A 17,217-nucleotide genomic window follows, 5' to 3' on the forward strand; every position below is an offset into this window, starting at 1 on the left:
AGACTCCCTCTGTATGTGAAAGTATCCATTCTAATCTTGCTGTAGTTGAGAAAAACCTTTCTATGTCTTTTTCACACTTTTCTCCGCTATATTACCTTGATGTACTATCTTCTTCGAAAAAAATTACCTTTTTCTCATCTTGTCAACTATTCGAGAGGGAAAAGTAGCATTTGTTCACCTTTTTCAATCTTATATGCATGTACGCTACAATTACTGGAAATGAAAAAAGTATCTAATTAACATAATAGAAATATTCAGTACTTTCTATATGTTATAAACAATGCAATGTTCTCAATGTACATCAATCTAATGTACCTTTCTCTATTTCTCACTTTTGTCAAAAATAGCATTTTACGGTGACCACTTACTCTGGTGTATTCGTGCAAATATTTCAATGACAAAAAAATACATAATGTAAATAAAGATTTACCCTTTATAATGCCTACCAACCTTGTTTACAATAAAGTCTAAATAATTGTTACCACATATTGTTTGTTTTCTGATGGTGTCTTAGCTTTGTTTCTGTGTTTCCCTGATTCTTCAAAACCTTTCTCGATTTTCTTTTGAAGTTTAAGGAATTTGTTGAGGGAAAAATGTTTTGATGAAAACTGCGGTAAAAAAAAACGATCAGGGATCATGCTCCTGTGTGAGTTTATCAAAAAATATCTGCCATTTGCAAATTCATTTAGCTAAAAAAAATTTAGAATTTTTTTTTACTACCATTGTTTAGCAAACAAATACAAGGGGTATCATTACTAAATTTTCCACATTTTGTTAAGAAACACATTCTCGAGTTTTGAAGATGACAAAATTGGAGATGCTGCTAATTTTGTCCAATAAAATTTTGAAATTTGAAAGCAAAAATAGAAATGTAAGCAGTATAACATTTGAAAATTAATTTTAAAGGGCAAGTCCCCCTAGAAAAGTGAGGGAGAAAACCACAATTTGTCAAATAACAGATTTGATAATTAAACAATAGAAGAGGAACCCTTTATCAAATTTTAAAAATGTTTGAACAAACGCACGCCTTCTTTTTGACAATTTGAGAGTAAGACGACCAATGTTCTGATATATATAGGACAACACCTTTTTCTTTTATTGTGATTTCAAACATATATACCTTTAAATATTTTCTCATGCAAAGTTAAGTTCCACAAGTCTCCAACGTAAACGTCCATTTGGAAGTCAATTTAAAGGCTAGAATGAGATGAAGGCACAAACCGTTTGACACAATACTGAAGGAAGTACATAATTTGTATCAATGCCCGTTGCCAATACTATAACCAGAGCCCAATTTCATGAAACAGCGAAGCATGGAAAGCATAAGCAGAAAAGGGTTACCAGCTAAGCGTCATGCAATGTTAATTGCTTTCGGCTGGTTTCCAGCTAATTTTAGCTTAGCACAACAATTTACTGAATGACATTTCTTGCTAAGCGGTTTTATCAAATTGGAATGACGGCCCAATGTTATGACTTTGCTTACAGCAAGCGACAACATTTCTGCTGCCTGTAACTGAACATTATGCGCTTACAGTTGATTTTGCAGTACATGCATTTGTACACCCATAACTAAGGATTCTGTGCTTACATGGTTAGCGCAGAAAATGTCTTTGCTAGCGCTGTAAGCACAGAATAATAATAGAAGTTGCAGAATTAAAATTGGGCCATTTCATGTCAAATCTGAGAAATGATTATTGAAAATGAAAAGCGGTTCCGATTCAGCTAAAATTGTAACTTTGTCGAATTTGTATCACCAAGAATAATGAATTTTATAACTACGACAGCTAAAAGTTTTTATTGAGTATGTAAATGATTGCATTTGTCATGAAATGGCCCACTTGTTATTGGAATGAATATATATCTTATTTGTTCGTACATAAATACAAGAATGTAAAATTCTGTAATTCAGATACAAATATTGCTCTTACCACTTTATGACACTAATGTATTCTTGAAACATGATTCCAGTTAAATGTCTTCCGAATTTCATACGAGTTGTGCGACATTCCAATTCATTTTGTTCTCATTTAATTCCATATATTGCTAATATATTACATACAAACGTTAATACCCTAAAAAGTTAAAAAGAGCTCATGCAAATATTATAGACTGAAATTTCAACCATTATTTGATCAGGTATGAAAAAATATTGTTAAAAACCTATATTGATGTTTGGCACTGAATATTACAAAAAGAACCCTTAAAACAATAAAAGTTGACACATCCATGTTGCCTCCTCCAAACCACCACTCAAACACCATATAAACAACTACCCATTTTCCACAAGAGCCATATCGCCATGAACAAAAACATTATTTTGAGTAAAAATAAGAATATTTAGCATGAGCAAGTAACCTCTGTTAATACACGTGATAACGTAAAAAAATATCCATTCAAAACTAACATACAACCTTTTTTTTATGCAAAATATCAAACGATTGTCTGATTGTGATTAAAGCAAAGAATTTCAGCAGGAGCATTTTACATTGAATTTATGTTTGCACCATATTCAAAATTGTAATATTTTACTAATTCTATTCTATCTTTCCTAAACTACTAATAATGTGTCTCACCTAATATAAGTACACGTACAATATTAAAAACTCTAGCGTAAAAAAAATACTTTGTATATCTCCTCTTTCTTGTTTTTTTTTTGTCGTAAAAATTTATCACTTCATTTTACCACATTTCACGAATTGTAATTTGGCAAAATAATAAAATCTTATTTAGTTTTCTTTGTTTGCCCCATCGGAAATCAAGTCTTGAATACAAAATCGAATTTGATTCTTTCAAAATAGAGCAGATAAGAAGCTCCATCACTTGAAAAATAAAATGATTTTTAAAAACATATTGCGGAAAAAGATACGTGCAGTCAGTTAGTTGTACCCCCCCCCCAAAAAAATGTGTAGTATACCATGTAAGGTATAGTTAACATCATGTAACATTGCATGGCTAATGCAATGTTTAAGGCTATCATGTACATTCTCCATTGAGTAAAAACTGTAGAAGTTTGTCACAAAAAAAGCATTCGACAGACCGTCTTTTTGTCTCCAAAATCTAGACCCAAGCTCAACTGCATATTGAAAAAGAGGAAATTTCAGCAACGGACAAGACTTAGGAGTTGTAGTAGAATTAGAAAAGTTTATAAAGTCTTCAAAACTTGCAAAATGTTGGGTTTTTAAAGTTAAATACCGAGGTAAGTTATAAAATACAGTATTGAGTCACAGACAGAAGTGAAGCTAATTTAGATATATTTAGACTGAAATTGCCGTCCCTAACAATGTCTAGTTCCCAAACTGCAAGAAATGACAATGAAAATGCGTAAAGCAGGTTTTTAGCTTTATCATTATTTGCCCATTACAGTTCTACTTTCGTGTCACCAGACCACATTTACTCACAACCATATATAGAATTTTACACTCACTGTCAAAAACCAATGTTGTACAAGAATACCCATTTCTTTTATGATAAAAAAAAACTTAAGGAATGTGCAATCACTCGATGCTGATTGGTTAAAAAAATAATTTTCCAATGACCTGAATTTTGTTCTTAAAAAGGGTAGAAAAAGTTTACAAATAAGTCAAATTGTTTAAAATGTCATCGGCAGTTATTCAGCTGTTTTCTTTCTTAAATTGTTTATGTCCTACCTGTAAAAACCTCTTGCTACACGTTTTATGTTTGGTCACTACAAATATACCCCCAAAATTTAACAAATCAGTTTCCACTAAAAACCCATCTGTCGTTCTTCTTATTTTATATGGGGAATGGTCTTTTAAAGATGTTTTGTAAAAAACATAAAAAAGTTTCACAAAATCATATCAAGAGGACATACAACTATACCAGTCCACTAAGCTTAACTAAACCTTCACATTTTAACCCTGGTTATATTATGTAAACCTGTTGGAAGTTACTTTTTATAAGTGGTTAAAAACGTTAAAAAACACACTGACTGCCAGTCCTGGCAAGTCTCAAGAATTGCCTGCGGACATACTTAAAAACCTTCAACAGTTCAAGCCAGTAAACCTAGTTTCCACTAACCAGATTCAACCAAACACCAGTATCTACCACTAACCGGTTTCCAACTAACCAGGGTTAGTTTTACAATTAACGGTTAGTCTGAGGAGATGACATGAGAGTGTGGACAAAGAGCGTGGCTGGATCCAGATCGTCACCTTCCATGGACAGCAGAGGGACATGGTGATACCCTGAAAGAACAAGAAGAAATGTGTCAAATCAAAGGTGCAAAGTTAAAGCACTGAGGTTAAAGGGAATGTACATCATTGGCTTTTGCTGTAATTTTCAGAAATGAACTATTTGAGGGGTTAGTATAATAGATCAAATATTGTTACACTGACATGTTTGAAATTTTGTGTTAAAAAATGCTGGAAAAACCAAGAAAAACAAAAATGTTCAAATAGTCTGGTTCCCTGACTCCACTAAGGATAAAATGGATCAATTTATAGATGCCGGAAAATTGTAAGGTAAGGGAACCAGTTTAGCTGGCCTGCACCCGTTCATGAACATGTAACCAACAAGCAAGGAAAATTTGGACTGAAAAAATAGTAAATTTGGAGCAGTAGTTGAGAAATAGTTAGGTTTTTCCAACGGTAGTCGGCCGACCACCGTTGGAAATTTATGCAAAATACCACTTTTCTTGAAAATGACTTCACACCAGGTGCCATAATTTTACAGGATGCTTTAGACTGTCATTTATCAACATCCTAGTAAGGTTTTTCGTAAAAATGTGTTAGTTTTGTTTTTCGATGTTTGCAAATGTTGTATATTCCCTTTAACTGAGATATAGATTTTTTTTTAAAAGTCAACAGAAACTAGCACATTATTGTGAATTTCATGGTTGGTTTCTCAAAAGGAGTGCTCTGCCAAAAAAGAGGGATTTGAAAAGCCCAACGGCCATTGCGTCAGGAATATTTCAGCAATGCGTCATTCTATAAGTTTAGGGTACAAAGTGTGACATTTCTCCTGTTCCCTGTTACATTGGTACTTTATTTGCCGTTCGAGTGTCAGTAAGAATGACTTCAAATAATTGTATATTTATTGGGTAGGTTTGCTATTTGTAATCACTCTTGGAGGACAACTGCATTAAGGAGTGCATCCAGAATGATGTCAGATGTTACAGGGACAGGAAAAAAAGGGGACTGCAAATTTATACAATGACCTGACTTTCAGTGGAGTTTCAAAACGATTACTGGTATCATTTAAACATTTCTGTTTGTATGGCCTCCTAGTGTAAGTCAGTAATCAACTGTATCAATGGGGAATGTATAATAGACAACTGAATACCAATTTTGTCATACAGCATGCAGCCTTGCACCAACACGAAAATGGTATAAATTTGTGTAAGTTAAGATAAAAAGTAATGAATGTAAATGCACATTACAGTCCTGGAGCACTTGGGAGTGGTCAGGTAGTGCTTTCTATCAAGTCACAAGTTATCACAAGTCATCATTGGTCATCACAAGTCTTCACGGGTGATTGCAAGTCATCACAAGTCATCACAAGACATCACAAGTCATCACAAGACAATCACAAGTCATCACAAGACATCACAAGTCATCACAAGTCATCGCAAGTCATCACAAGTCATCACAAGTCAACATAAATCATCACAAGTCATCATAAATCATCACAAGTCATCACAAGTGACCACAAGTCATCACAAGTCCATTAAAAGTCATCACAAGTCCATTAAAAGTCATCACAAGTCATCACAAGTCCATTACAAGTCAATCAGCCCCATGTCAACTCACAAACTATTCAAATGAACTGTGACTAGGCATTCCTTCATTGTTGTTCATCCTGTGTTGTGACTGGACATGTGAATTAACCCGTGATTTACTTGTGACTAGACATGTGATGTACTTCTGATCCGTCACAGGAACCTCGCCTACACCATCATCCACCATGTAACCATCTTGTAGAGATCATTTCCAGCCTGTTCTTACCTAGTTGGATGCTGGCGATGGGAATGGTGTACTGAGCAATGAAATCATCCTTCAGTCGGTCGTGATCGTAGACGACAAATCGCAGCATGGCAAGCTCTGGGGATTTGATCTCAAACTCCATGATGTGGTTCCACTCTGGGTTGAACCCTGTAAGTAACAACAAAAGTATCTCAGTCCTCATTTCCTTATTTTTTGCGATCCCCTCCCCAATTTTCTGTTTAGCAGCTGCATGACCTTTGACGTTTTATTCCATTTTTCAAATCTGCAAGTTTTATCTGAGGACTGTAATGAGTGAACAATATTGCGTGTGCTTTCATTGACCAACCATTGTTTTCCACTACTTCTGTCTTTTCGTCGTACTCGGCATTGACATCCAGGACGAAGACCTTGACATAGGGGTCAATGATTTCCTTGGATCCGGATGGCTTGGGCAGTTGCTGACCGCTGATGACCTGCGAGCAAATGAAAACAGTTACAAGTGGTTTTCTTGGATAAGCAGGGAACAGAATAATGCCATGTCCCAAGTTACATGGCTATTCAGCTTGTAATTGTACACATGCACCTATGGAGACATTTGAGGACAGCCAGGGGCAAGTTCAGGCAAGGACCATTAGTCGACTAGTGCTTGATTTGTGATGTACCTCACGCCTGCGCACTGATAGCAACATGCGAACATCTCTAGTCAAACGCTGGTCAAAATGTCATCGCAAAACTTCTGGATCCTTGTTCACTGCTGTATGTTATGAATGCGCGCGGCTATTGGTTACCAGCGATGCAACCAGCCCCAGTAGGTTGTTTCGAAATAGTCAACCATCGTCGACTAGACAGAGTTCGGGCAAGCGTTAGTCGGACTATGGTTAACCATTGGTCAACTATAGTCCTTGCGCGAACTTGGCCCAACATGCAGGTTTACAGCACTGCTAAAGTTGCTATCACCTAACAGTATACAACAAGTGCAGGTTGAGCAGTCAACCAACTACAGTCAAGTTGTAAAAGTAGTTTTTAAAACAACGGCATTAAAAAATCTAGTTGTTGTGTTATAGTGAATGAACAGTCAACTAATAAAACAGGAGGAAAATAAGTTTTAAAGATGTCGGATAGAACAAAAACTAGTGGGGCAAGGTAAAACAGGACACACAAGTTGAGGTTCACCTGAAACAAAAAATTGACAAGCCCTTCAAATTTGTGCTTTGCCCCACTGTACTGCAAAATGGCAATTTCTGAATTTATGCTCATTTCTTGGTAGTCACATGTCTGTCTTACCCTGAGAGTGAGTTTCTGGGTGTACTGGTCTCCAGGGCTGTCAGGGTTGAACTGCATGTTGGCTGGGGACAATAATAATAATAATACCACATCAAAACATGAAATACGTGAATGTCAGCGTTGGATCATTTGAGAACACTGTGTCGTTCATTATAGTATACAAAATGTAGGCAGATTGACAACATTTTGCTTTCAGAAAACTTCTGCAATGATTAAAGGGACACTAGGTCCTGGAACAGCCCAATTGGGCTACAAAATGCGCTTTGAACGAGGTGATGATAATCGGAAATAAATTTTAAAAGTAGGATATAATATCCACACAACTATCCTTTCAAAACTGGGCATTTTTGTGTTATTCCTGTATTACGTGTGCGAGAACGAATTTCGGGGTCCACTTTTGCGACCCCATAAATTCGAGCTGTTTGGATGCTAGTTATATCATTCGTACGCGTAAAGTGTTCGCCTTTTCCGGACATTGAAGAAACCAAAATTTTTTGCATTGGTGATTGGTCACCGCGCGCTGTTCCCGAGACACACAACATGTATAGCGTACATGAGAACGACACGAAAAACGTATTCGTACTCCGTCATGTCCGATGTAAACAAGCGGTTTTTTTCCGTCTTTTCTCGGGAACGGTAAGACGTTAGGTTGGTTTCCTTTCAACCAGATGTTTGAAATAGGCTAAGTAAACAATCCAAAACATAACATTTTCGGGGATTTCAGGACCTAGTGCCCCTTTAAGACACCCATTCCCTCTTACTTTTAAATTATTTGTCATCCGGTTGATTACTAGTTTTAAGCAGCTTTTTGTTTATTTCTTAACTTTGAAAGTAAAACAATCACGATTGACAAAAGCGAGGTGCAGAGCAAACCCTTTTTGTTTTAGTTACCTTTGCGAAGAAAGACTGGCTTGAGAATGTAGCCACTGTTGCCGTTCTGCTGGAACTTGCCAAGGTTCAGATCCATCTCGTCACATGGTGTCTGGAAGTTCAGAGCAACTGTACAGAGACAAGTGGTTCAAATAGATAACAGATGTGATGATTTGAGAATTTCACAATGACGACGGTCAGAGCAGACTGACCGGAACGTTGAGTTTATACCTCTGGTTCTTTTCAGAACCATTCTCTTAGTTTGAGAAATCATTCCCACATGGCGATGTCGCACACTGATCTGACGAATTATAGCAATCGCGCGTGCGTGTGCGTCGTGCCAATGCTTGCGCGCTTCGCCGAACAACAAAAACGAACTACTAATTTAAATTTCCTATGGTGTGTCTTAAGAAGCACCGTTGGAAAGGCCTTCTTTAGTTGATTACTTCAAAATGACAGCTTGCCAGAAAGAATAATTTCACAGGGAGTTTAGTCCCCTTACTATCTTTCAACCAAGTATGTTTTTCAACAATAATTACGCCAGTTACTTTTCGGTTAGCTGCAAATGATGGACTATAGCTTTAAATTCATAATGCTTTGCATGGAGACAGTTAGTTTGAAAACTGAAAATACAAAAACCAAGATATGGCTTGGTCAGTACTTACCAATCTGTGAACCAATCGTCCACATCTTCATGGGGTTGTAGTTGGAGGAGTTTGTCCGTCGGCCACCAGGGTAGATCCTGGTCAGGAAGCGAGTGTTATGCTCTACCATCTCCTGACCGCTGTTCTTAGCCAAATCAAAGGCTTTACTCTCACCAAGGGAGACCATCTCATTGCATTTGTCTGAAAACAAAACAAGGTCAGAACATAAATGACACAACATTGTGGTCAAATACAAATTATATTTGTCAATTTCTATATAAATTCATTCAAATGATGTAATTTTTTAGCCAATGGTTAAAGAGCTGTTCCTTCATGTTTCATTTTCAAGAGGTTTCTGCTCTTAGCATAAAACGATTTTCAGATAAACCATTTCTGGAGTGTATTTAAAAAAAAACAACTATTGTACAATAATTTATAAGGGAACTATGATGGAAAAAAAAAATATTTATTGACAACAGCCTTTGATTTGAATTTAATTTGTTTAATTTTACCGTAAGTGGGAGAGTCCTCACTTTGCTTTGTCTAAGTTTCAGTTGTTTTGGGGAAATAATGTAGTATCCAGACGCCACTTCAGTGGTTGTGTACAAAGTCTACGCCGAGTCAAGAAATAGTATTTCCTGACAAAAATGTTTCTCAGTCCCAGATTCATGTCTTTGTCAATATTTTTGCAATGACTGACCTTTATTGAGATGATATATGAAGAAAAAAATAGCATCAGGTTGCAACCTTCTTTCCATTTTTAGTAGAGAACAGTTTGTAGAATGACAGTCTTGCAAACACTGATTACATCTATGAAAATCGGAAAGACAAAATCAAGTAAAGACTCACGGTTTTCCTTGGAATGTTGAAAACTCTTGAAGTGGACACTCTTGCAGACGTTGACCAGGTTGGAGATTTCCCTGGCAAGTTTCAACTTAGACTGTTACAAAACAAATTACAAATTATCAGTCTTGAATTTAAAACTGTATGATCGTGTAAAGCTTGATCTTGCAAATAACAATGTATTGGTTGTTTGTCATAATTGAGTGACATAAATTCCTGCATGAAAAGTTAATTATTCAATAGCAATGGCAATTATTGGCACGATTTGGCAGGCATTACAGTCAGCATCTACTGCGCAAAAGCTTTCTAAGCACACAAAAAATAATGAAAAAAAAAAATCAACTTAACTAAAACAAGAACAAAAAAGAAAACAAAAAAGAACTAGAGGTTCGCGTTTGTTGTTACAAACGCAGAGTGGTCGGGCAGGCATTTTTGTTCATTAAACACTGCCGAGTTAAGTTATGAATAGTTTTATGTAAGAACGAAGGATCAAAAATTAAATCCTTTACAGTACAATCAATTATTTTTTGATAAAATTAAGTAAAACATTCTATGTACACATTTAAGTTATTTCTGGCTTGATGACGTAATTATCCAAAAACTGAAAGTGAATACTGATTTAGTTCGGAGTGGATACATGTTCATTGTGCGGAAGTTAAATAATGTATGAAAATATGAAAAATGTAAGTGTATGTATTCATAATATCTAACTTCCAGTTTCATCACGTCACAGTATTTGGAAGCATGCAAAAAGTGGACATTGTAATGGATATCGTTATTTGGGCTACGAAGATATTCGACATGGATCGAATGATATAAAATAGACTTAAAATGCGGGTCGTTTTCAAATTCTCATAGAAGTAACTTCCGGTCTGATGACGTCATGAATTTGAAACCTTGCTAAGTTATCTGTGGTTATTCAAAGAATATCAAGGGGCGATTTGATAAAATTTGAACGGATGGTTTTCAAATTAACGAAAGCAAACACTGTTTTATGTGTCGCTAGGGGGCGCCCTTTCGAAAGATGACGTCATCACACTGCGTTTGAGTCTGGCATTCCTCACTAAACACTTTCATAATCTATATGAGTGTAGTAAAATGAACCCGCTTTTGAGTTATATTTGGTATTTATTGCACTTCCGGTAACACCGGAAGTGAAGGTCAAGCGTTTTTTTGTCCGGGAACAAGAAATGTTTCTCACGGCATAGTCTACAACCTCACGAAAAAAACGAACACGATAATCTATTTAGTTCAAAAGATATAGTGTAAACTATTTGGTCAAAATTTGCCCTTAAATCGCTTGTAATTTGATACCCGATGACGTCATGCTGACGTAACAAAATGTATAACATCTTCGTAACATGGTACAAGTTCACACAAGGTTTTGTGATTGTACCGTAAACCGTTCGGAAGAAATTTTGCTTTGTTTTTATTTCAGGCTAACGTCTTCATTTTGAATTCATCTAACTTTGACCTTCCGGTAGACCCGGAAGTAAAGGTCAAGCGACTTTATGTACGCGACAAAAAATGTTGAGTAATTAATGGTCTATCTCATTACAGAATACAAACATCATTGATTATTTAGTTCAAGAGTTATAAGTGAAAGTAATTGGTCACTTTTCCACCTAAAATCACTTGTAATTTGACACCTGATGACGTAATCATGACGTCAGAGTAACATGCACCACTTCGGATGAGGGTCGATATATATTGAAAGTTACAAGTTCATACCATATACCGTTTAAGAGAAAACCCGCGGAGAAGTGTTGTCCGGAAAAAGAAAGAAAGAAAGAAAGTAAGAAAGAAAGAAAGAAAGAAAGATTAATCGTAACAGATCCAAAGAGTGGTCGGGTTGTGCCTGACCACTCAAAAAGCAGTATATGCATAAATGCAGCGGCATGGGTGTTTTTCAATTAGTATCCATAATGTACATTCAAAACCAAAAGACGTTTGATCATGGGGTATGACATACTTCCCTTAATGCTTGGGGGTTTGATTGTAACATAACATAATGACAATGTCACCGACTGGGATGACAAATGTAGGAATCTAGGATGGCGCTGTAGTGCTTATCTTGCCTCCCACTACTCTGACCATGGATCAAATCACGCCCAGCCCAACACAGGTTGGGTTTACAATCCCTGAAAGGTTCTGTCCTGGGGTTTTGCCCTCCGTTATCGGACTTTTTCATCCAACATTTAAAAAAACAAACACTTCACAAACGTCGTCCTTCCAGAGGTTTCTTCACTGAGACTTGCTCGAGCATGAAAGTTTGCTCTCATTACCGGTTCCATCATAACCGTGACGGTGTCGCAAGCTCCTGATATTAGCTCTGTAATTCAAGTCCCAAAAGGTACCTTTCCATTTACATGGGCAATGGTGCTTTTGAAAAATCCTTTATTTTATCAGAAATAATTGTGCCAATCAAAGGAACATCTGAAGTCATGGTTGGTCCAGAATCACTGTACTGGGGGTGTCATTTTTTATTTACTTGTGCGCTTTTCTATGGAGTTTTCCTCGTCCCCACCAGGTTCCCATATGAAAGCGCACATGTAAACAAAGTGTGATGTCATCAGTACGGAAGCTTATTCTTACCAAGCAGGTATGGGCTCCATGCGCAAACAAGAGAGGGCGCTTTTTTACCATGGGACACACCGAGTATAATGAAAAGCCATAACAACGAACACCGCTATAACATACGCCATTATAACAAACACTGCTATAACGAATGCTAAAGTAACAAACACCACTATAACGAACATATGACTATAGTATAAAGAACAGTCCCTCTGGCTCCCACAAAAATAAATTTTATTATAATGCACAATCACTATAACGAATGCCACTACAACGAACACTGCTATAATGAACGCCATTACAATGAATACCGCCATAACGAACGCCACTATAACGAACACCGCTATAACGAACACCGCCATAACGAACGCTACAATAGTGAACACCGCTATAACGAATGCCACTAACACAAACACCGCTATAATGAACACCGCTATAACGAACACCACTATAACGAACACTGCTATAAGGAACGCAGCTATAATGAACGCAGCTATAATGAACGCCACTATAACGAACACCGCTTTAACGAATGCCACTATGACGAACACCGCTATAACAAACGCCACTACAACAAACACCGCTATAAGAACGCCACTATAATGAACACCGCTATAACGAACACCGCCATAACGAAAGCCACTGCAAGGAACGCCGCTATAACGAACGCCACTATAACGAACACCGCTATAATGAACGTCACTACAACGAACACCGCAACAACGAAGTCCACTATAAAGAACACCGCAAAAACAAATGCCACTACAATGATCACTGCTATAACGAACACCGCTATAACAAATGCCACTACAATGAACACCGCTATAACGAACGCCACTATAACAAACATTTGGCTAATGCCCCCTTGACTTCCAAACAACTACATTACATTATAATACACAATAATATAATGTTAATAATTTATTTTTAGTATAGCATTTTACATAAAAATCTAAAAACACTTAAACCACATAAAAAGTAAAGTTAGTTAAAAAGTAGTAGTTAAAAATAAGACCTTTAAAAAAAGAACTGTCTTAAGCTGCAATTTAAAAATTCCCACATTAATGTTTCTAAAATAAGCTAAGTCTGTTCCATCAAATAGATGCATAGATGGTTAATCCATGATCATCATATGCCTTGCTGTGGACGAACCTTAGGATGGTTAAGCTTAACCCATCACAACTTTGAATGTGAATGTTGGACACCTGAACTGACATCAACTCTGTTAGGTACTGAGGCCCAGACTCACCACAGCGGACAAGTTTAACCAGTTCGCGCCGGGATTATTTTGACATTGACTGGATCCAGGCACAAGATTTCTTTTCATGAACCTCGATGCCAGACTGGTTCAGGCCGTCATCTGCGGGTAGCACACCCTGATATTTCCACCCTCGCTCGCTGCGAGCGGGTCGCAGACAGATATTTCCGGCCTCGCTTGTTGTGTGTTTATCCGTCATCCGTTCCGCATACCACAAAACCTTTGCGCGTATACACGTCATCCGACGTGAACTGGTTAAAAATAAGACAAAGGATCTTGAATTCAACCCGCACCGTAACCGGAGGCTCATCTTGTTCCTGAGGTATGGGTGTCATATCTGCATGACGATCCGTTTTTCTTCTGTTAACCAGTCGTGCGGCAGCATTCTGAATATGTTGCAATTTCTTGTTCTGATAATCGTATAAACCAGAAAATAAGCTGTTACAATAATCCAAGCAAGAAGAAACGAATGCATGTATTAGTTTCTCTATGTGATTGATCCAAAAGATTCCTAAGTTTACCAATCCGCCATAGTGAGTGAGACGCCACCTATACAGGATTCAATGCGTGTCAGCATAGTCAGCATGGGAGAAATACGAATCTGACAGTCATCTGCATATAAACGTGGCGCACTCCGAAGCTTACCCAACTTTCCTCGTGTAGTGTTGCCAAACCTCTTTGTTGACAAACCTCAAATTCATGCAGTAAACTACTGGTACTTTTACCTTATTAATGCGTGCTATTCAACCTCTGTGAACAATTTCGGTGTCATAAAATTTACTCCGAAATTCAAAAACGGTGGCGTCCGGAAATTGGGCACAAATTCGCAGAGTGTTCCCTAACATGGCGCACTTAAATAAATCTCGGAAAATTCCAAATTAACATTTAAGAATTTCTGTTAACTTGATAAATTCTGATAAATCATTATTATCTCTACTTACATACCCAGCCAGATGTTTGTCAGAAAATTGTTTTCTTATTTTTTCGGGGCATTTTTCAAGGGTTCACATTGCACTTGAAAATAAAACCGAAAAATCACGCCAAAATGAGTTTTTCTTCTAACTTTGTAACGGGTAAATAAACTCGCGATTTATGAACGAGAGTGTTTAGAACTTGATGAAATGTCACTTTCTGTGAAATTTCAGTTAAAACTTTTGCTCTAGCTACATGTAGGCGCTACAGGCGAAAAATCAAAGTGCGCCACGTTGGGGGCCTCGCCACGATCAGGTGCATCAACAATATAACAGAGTTTAGACCATGACGGGTGATAATGTCCTCGAGTGGATCCATATACAAGGAGAACAAAACGGGTCCAAGTACAGAACCCGTGGAACGTCTGCCTCTTTGACAGTATTGACCCAACTGACACCCTTTGGGTTCTCATTCTCAAAAAAAAAAGGTCAAAAACAACCAATCATAAACTTTCCCCCAATCCCAAAACGAATAACGAACGACCACTATAAGGATCATGTTTAATGGGCCCCATCGTGTTCATTATAGCGGTGTTCTACTGTATAGCGAAAAGTACGTACGGCTTATTTTATTCTGAACATGCACAAAGCCAAAGTGGTCTCCCCCAACTCTCCTTTTCTTGCCGTTGAGGGCGTATTTGTGCACGGAGCCCATTTGATTGTAACTAGTGGCACAATTATCTCTGTACACAAGGAATACTCTGCACAGTCACACACTAACATGGACAATTGAATACCTATCAGCAAAAAAATACACGGAAGTCTTTTCTCAAGGCCTATTTACACATACGCGATTTTGTCACGACGACTTTGTCGTGTGGCATTGTCGCAGACAAGTGTTTACAAATACGCCATATGTTGATTGTGCTGAGCATACTATTTACTGCTGTTGGATGAAATGTGCATTTTATGGATTTTTGTATTATAAGTAATCACAGCCGAGTGAACACTGAGCAGGTATAGATAACTGAAATAGCTTAAATGAAGTAGCAAGCATACTCTGTGTGCAAAACTAAATATTTGCTTGTTGTGACCTGTGATATGATAGTACATAATACTCATGAAGTGCACATATCTACCGGTACCCCTAGTTGTGCTGGAGGCGTTACATCACTATTACCCCTGCTCAGTGGGCCCATAAAACAATCAGCAGACCATCTCATCTCCCTGGGGAGTAAAAAACTTGATGCTGCCATTTTGGTAAGAGGCAGCCAAAATTAAGTAACCATCTCTGTCCTCACAGGTACCCATTTACTCCTGGGTGGGGAGAAGCAATGAGTGACAAAGTGCCTCGCCCAAGGGCACACACACGCCATAACCCCAGGCCGGACTCGAACCCACAACCTGCAGAACCCACAGATCTTTACTTGATGCTCCAGACCACAAGGTCATAGCACTCCACGAGATATGTAAGACAACATTTCTGCTATCAAACATTTCGTCAAAAGGCAGCCTGACCACGACGACAAAAAAAAACTAGACCGTCTAAAAGCAAAAGAAGTACTACAGAGGTGCCATACACTACAACTATGAAACAGACAGTTACATTACACTACAAGTGCAAAACGTTGGAGGCAAAACGTGGGAGGCAAAACCAACTAAAGACGTTACCTCAATACGGGATACGGAAGGATCATTGGTGGATATAAAATCCATCAATTGGGATAATCGGTCTTTGTTCTGACTTGGCTTGCGTTATCAAGAAGAAAGCAAGACAGGAAAATGTTAACGCATGCAAATAAGCAGGTTTTATATTAATCATAAAACAAAACATGAATATTCATAAGCAGTTGACAATTCTGAAAATGAACAACTCGCAAGATGCACATGCTCTAACTTGGAATGCAAGCACTCGAAGTAAGTCAAACTTAACAAATTAACATAGATCCACAGCAAACTGTGCTTACAATTGTAAGTCTTGAGAAGAGCGAAAGTGAAGAAATGCATGTTAATAAATACTTCTGCCATGTTAGACAATTTTGGCGAAACTGCAACTTTAGCACGTTTGCGCGTTGCTTTAGTGCGCAAGCATACGTTATATCACAAATCAACCACTACTTGACTAACGCGCGAATTTGCTGCTTGCCTGTCGTTTTGGTTGAATTTTTCCCTTAAAAAGGATGTAACAGCCTTCAGCATTGCTTACCATTTTTCACAATTTTGTACATTTTTTAAAAACATTTTTGCAGATATCAAATCATGAAAATATTAAGCAAAAAATATAAGTAGAATGTCCGTCAAAGACGTTGTTAAATAAAAAATGGGTCATGTTCTAAAAAAGGGAACATTTTTCTAAAAAAGGGAAAATTGGTTGCAAATGCTGGACATTTTGGCACAAATGAAATGCAGCCCCAGTCTCATAACACCTGAATGTTATAAGCGATTATTTTCAATGTTAATAGTGGCATGAAAATTAAAAGAAAAATTTTAGAAAGTGAGTGAGAAAGTGAACAAACCTGCCCTTCCTTCTTAGAGCTCTGTAAGACAAAGTGAAGTAGGTGTGGATGGACGGTGCCAGTGCAGGGAAGTTGGATTAAAACAAAAACAGAACACAGGTGTTAAACATTAAAAGGTAAAGTATGATTAAACTTTGAATCAAATTAGGTTTTGCCCTTCACCGACGTTTAAACACTGTATACTCAGTGTGTTACCTCCCGAGTGAAAGTTGGAAAAATCACTCGGGTGGGACTCGAACCCACGACCTCCTGCTTTCTAGTGCAGATGTCTTGCCACTCGACCACCGAGCTAGCAGGATCGATTGGCCGGTTCGAATCTGATGTACATAGCAGCGGGTACCACATAAACTATTATAAGATGGAATTTTTGCG

The 17,217-nt window shown here is 37.6% G+C and overlaps 1 protein-coding gene across 4 annotated transcripts in view; it reads right to left on the reverse strand.

Annotated features, from left to right (window-relative positions):
• Positions 1–1,063: 1,063 nt before the first annotated feature.
• Positions 1,064–17,217, reverse strand: part of LOC119721224 (1-phosphatidylinositol 4,5-bisphosphate phosphodiesterase delta-4-like) — a 47,647-nt gene continuing 31,493 nt past the window's right edge. For 3 of the 4 annotated variants that reach the window (XM_038191190.1, XM_038191191.1, XM_038191193.1), the window contains 8 exons: positions 16,846–16,866; positions 9,590–9,680; positions 8,762–8,941; positions 8,118–8,225; positions 7,227–7,288; positions 6,289–6,415; positions 5,964–6,110; positions 1,064–4,205 (listed from right to left, as the gene is read on the reverse strand). In XM_038191190.1, coding sequence (XP_038047118.1) covers positions 4,105–4,205; positions 5,964–6,110; positions 6,289–6,415; positions 7,227–7,288; positions 8,118–8,225; positions 8,762–8,941; positions 9,590–9,680; positions 16,846–16,866 — 837 coding nt within the window. In that variant the 3' untranslated portion in view covers positions 1,064–4,104. The remainder of the gene's footprint in view (positions 4,206–5,963; positions 6,111–6,288; positions 6,416–7,226; positions 7,289–8,117; positions 8,226–8,761; positions 8,942–9,589; positions 9,681–16,845; positions 16,867–17,217) is intronic. The other variant, XM_038191192.1, reaches the window with a different exon arrangement.

Source organism: Patiria miniata, unplaced genomic scaffold (assembly GCF_015706575.1).
Source record: "Patiria miniata isolate m_02_andy unplaced genomic scaffold, ASM1570657v1 HiC_scaffold_13, whole genome shotgun sequence".
Lineage (NCBI taxonomy): Eukaryota > Metazoa > Echinodermata > Asteroidea > Valvatida > Asterinidae > Patiria > Patiria miniata.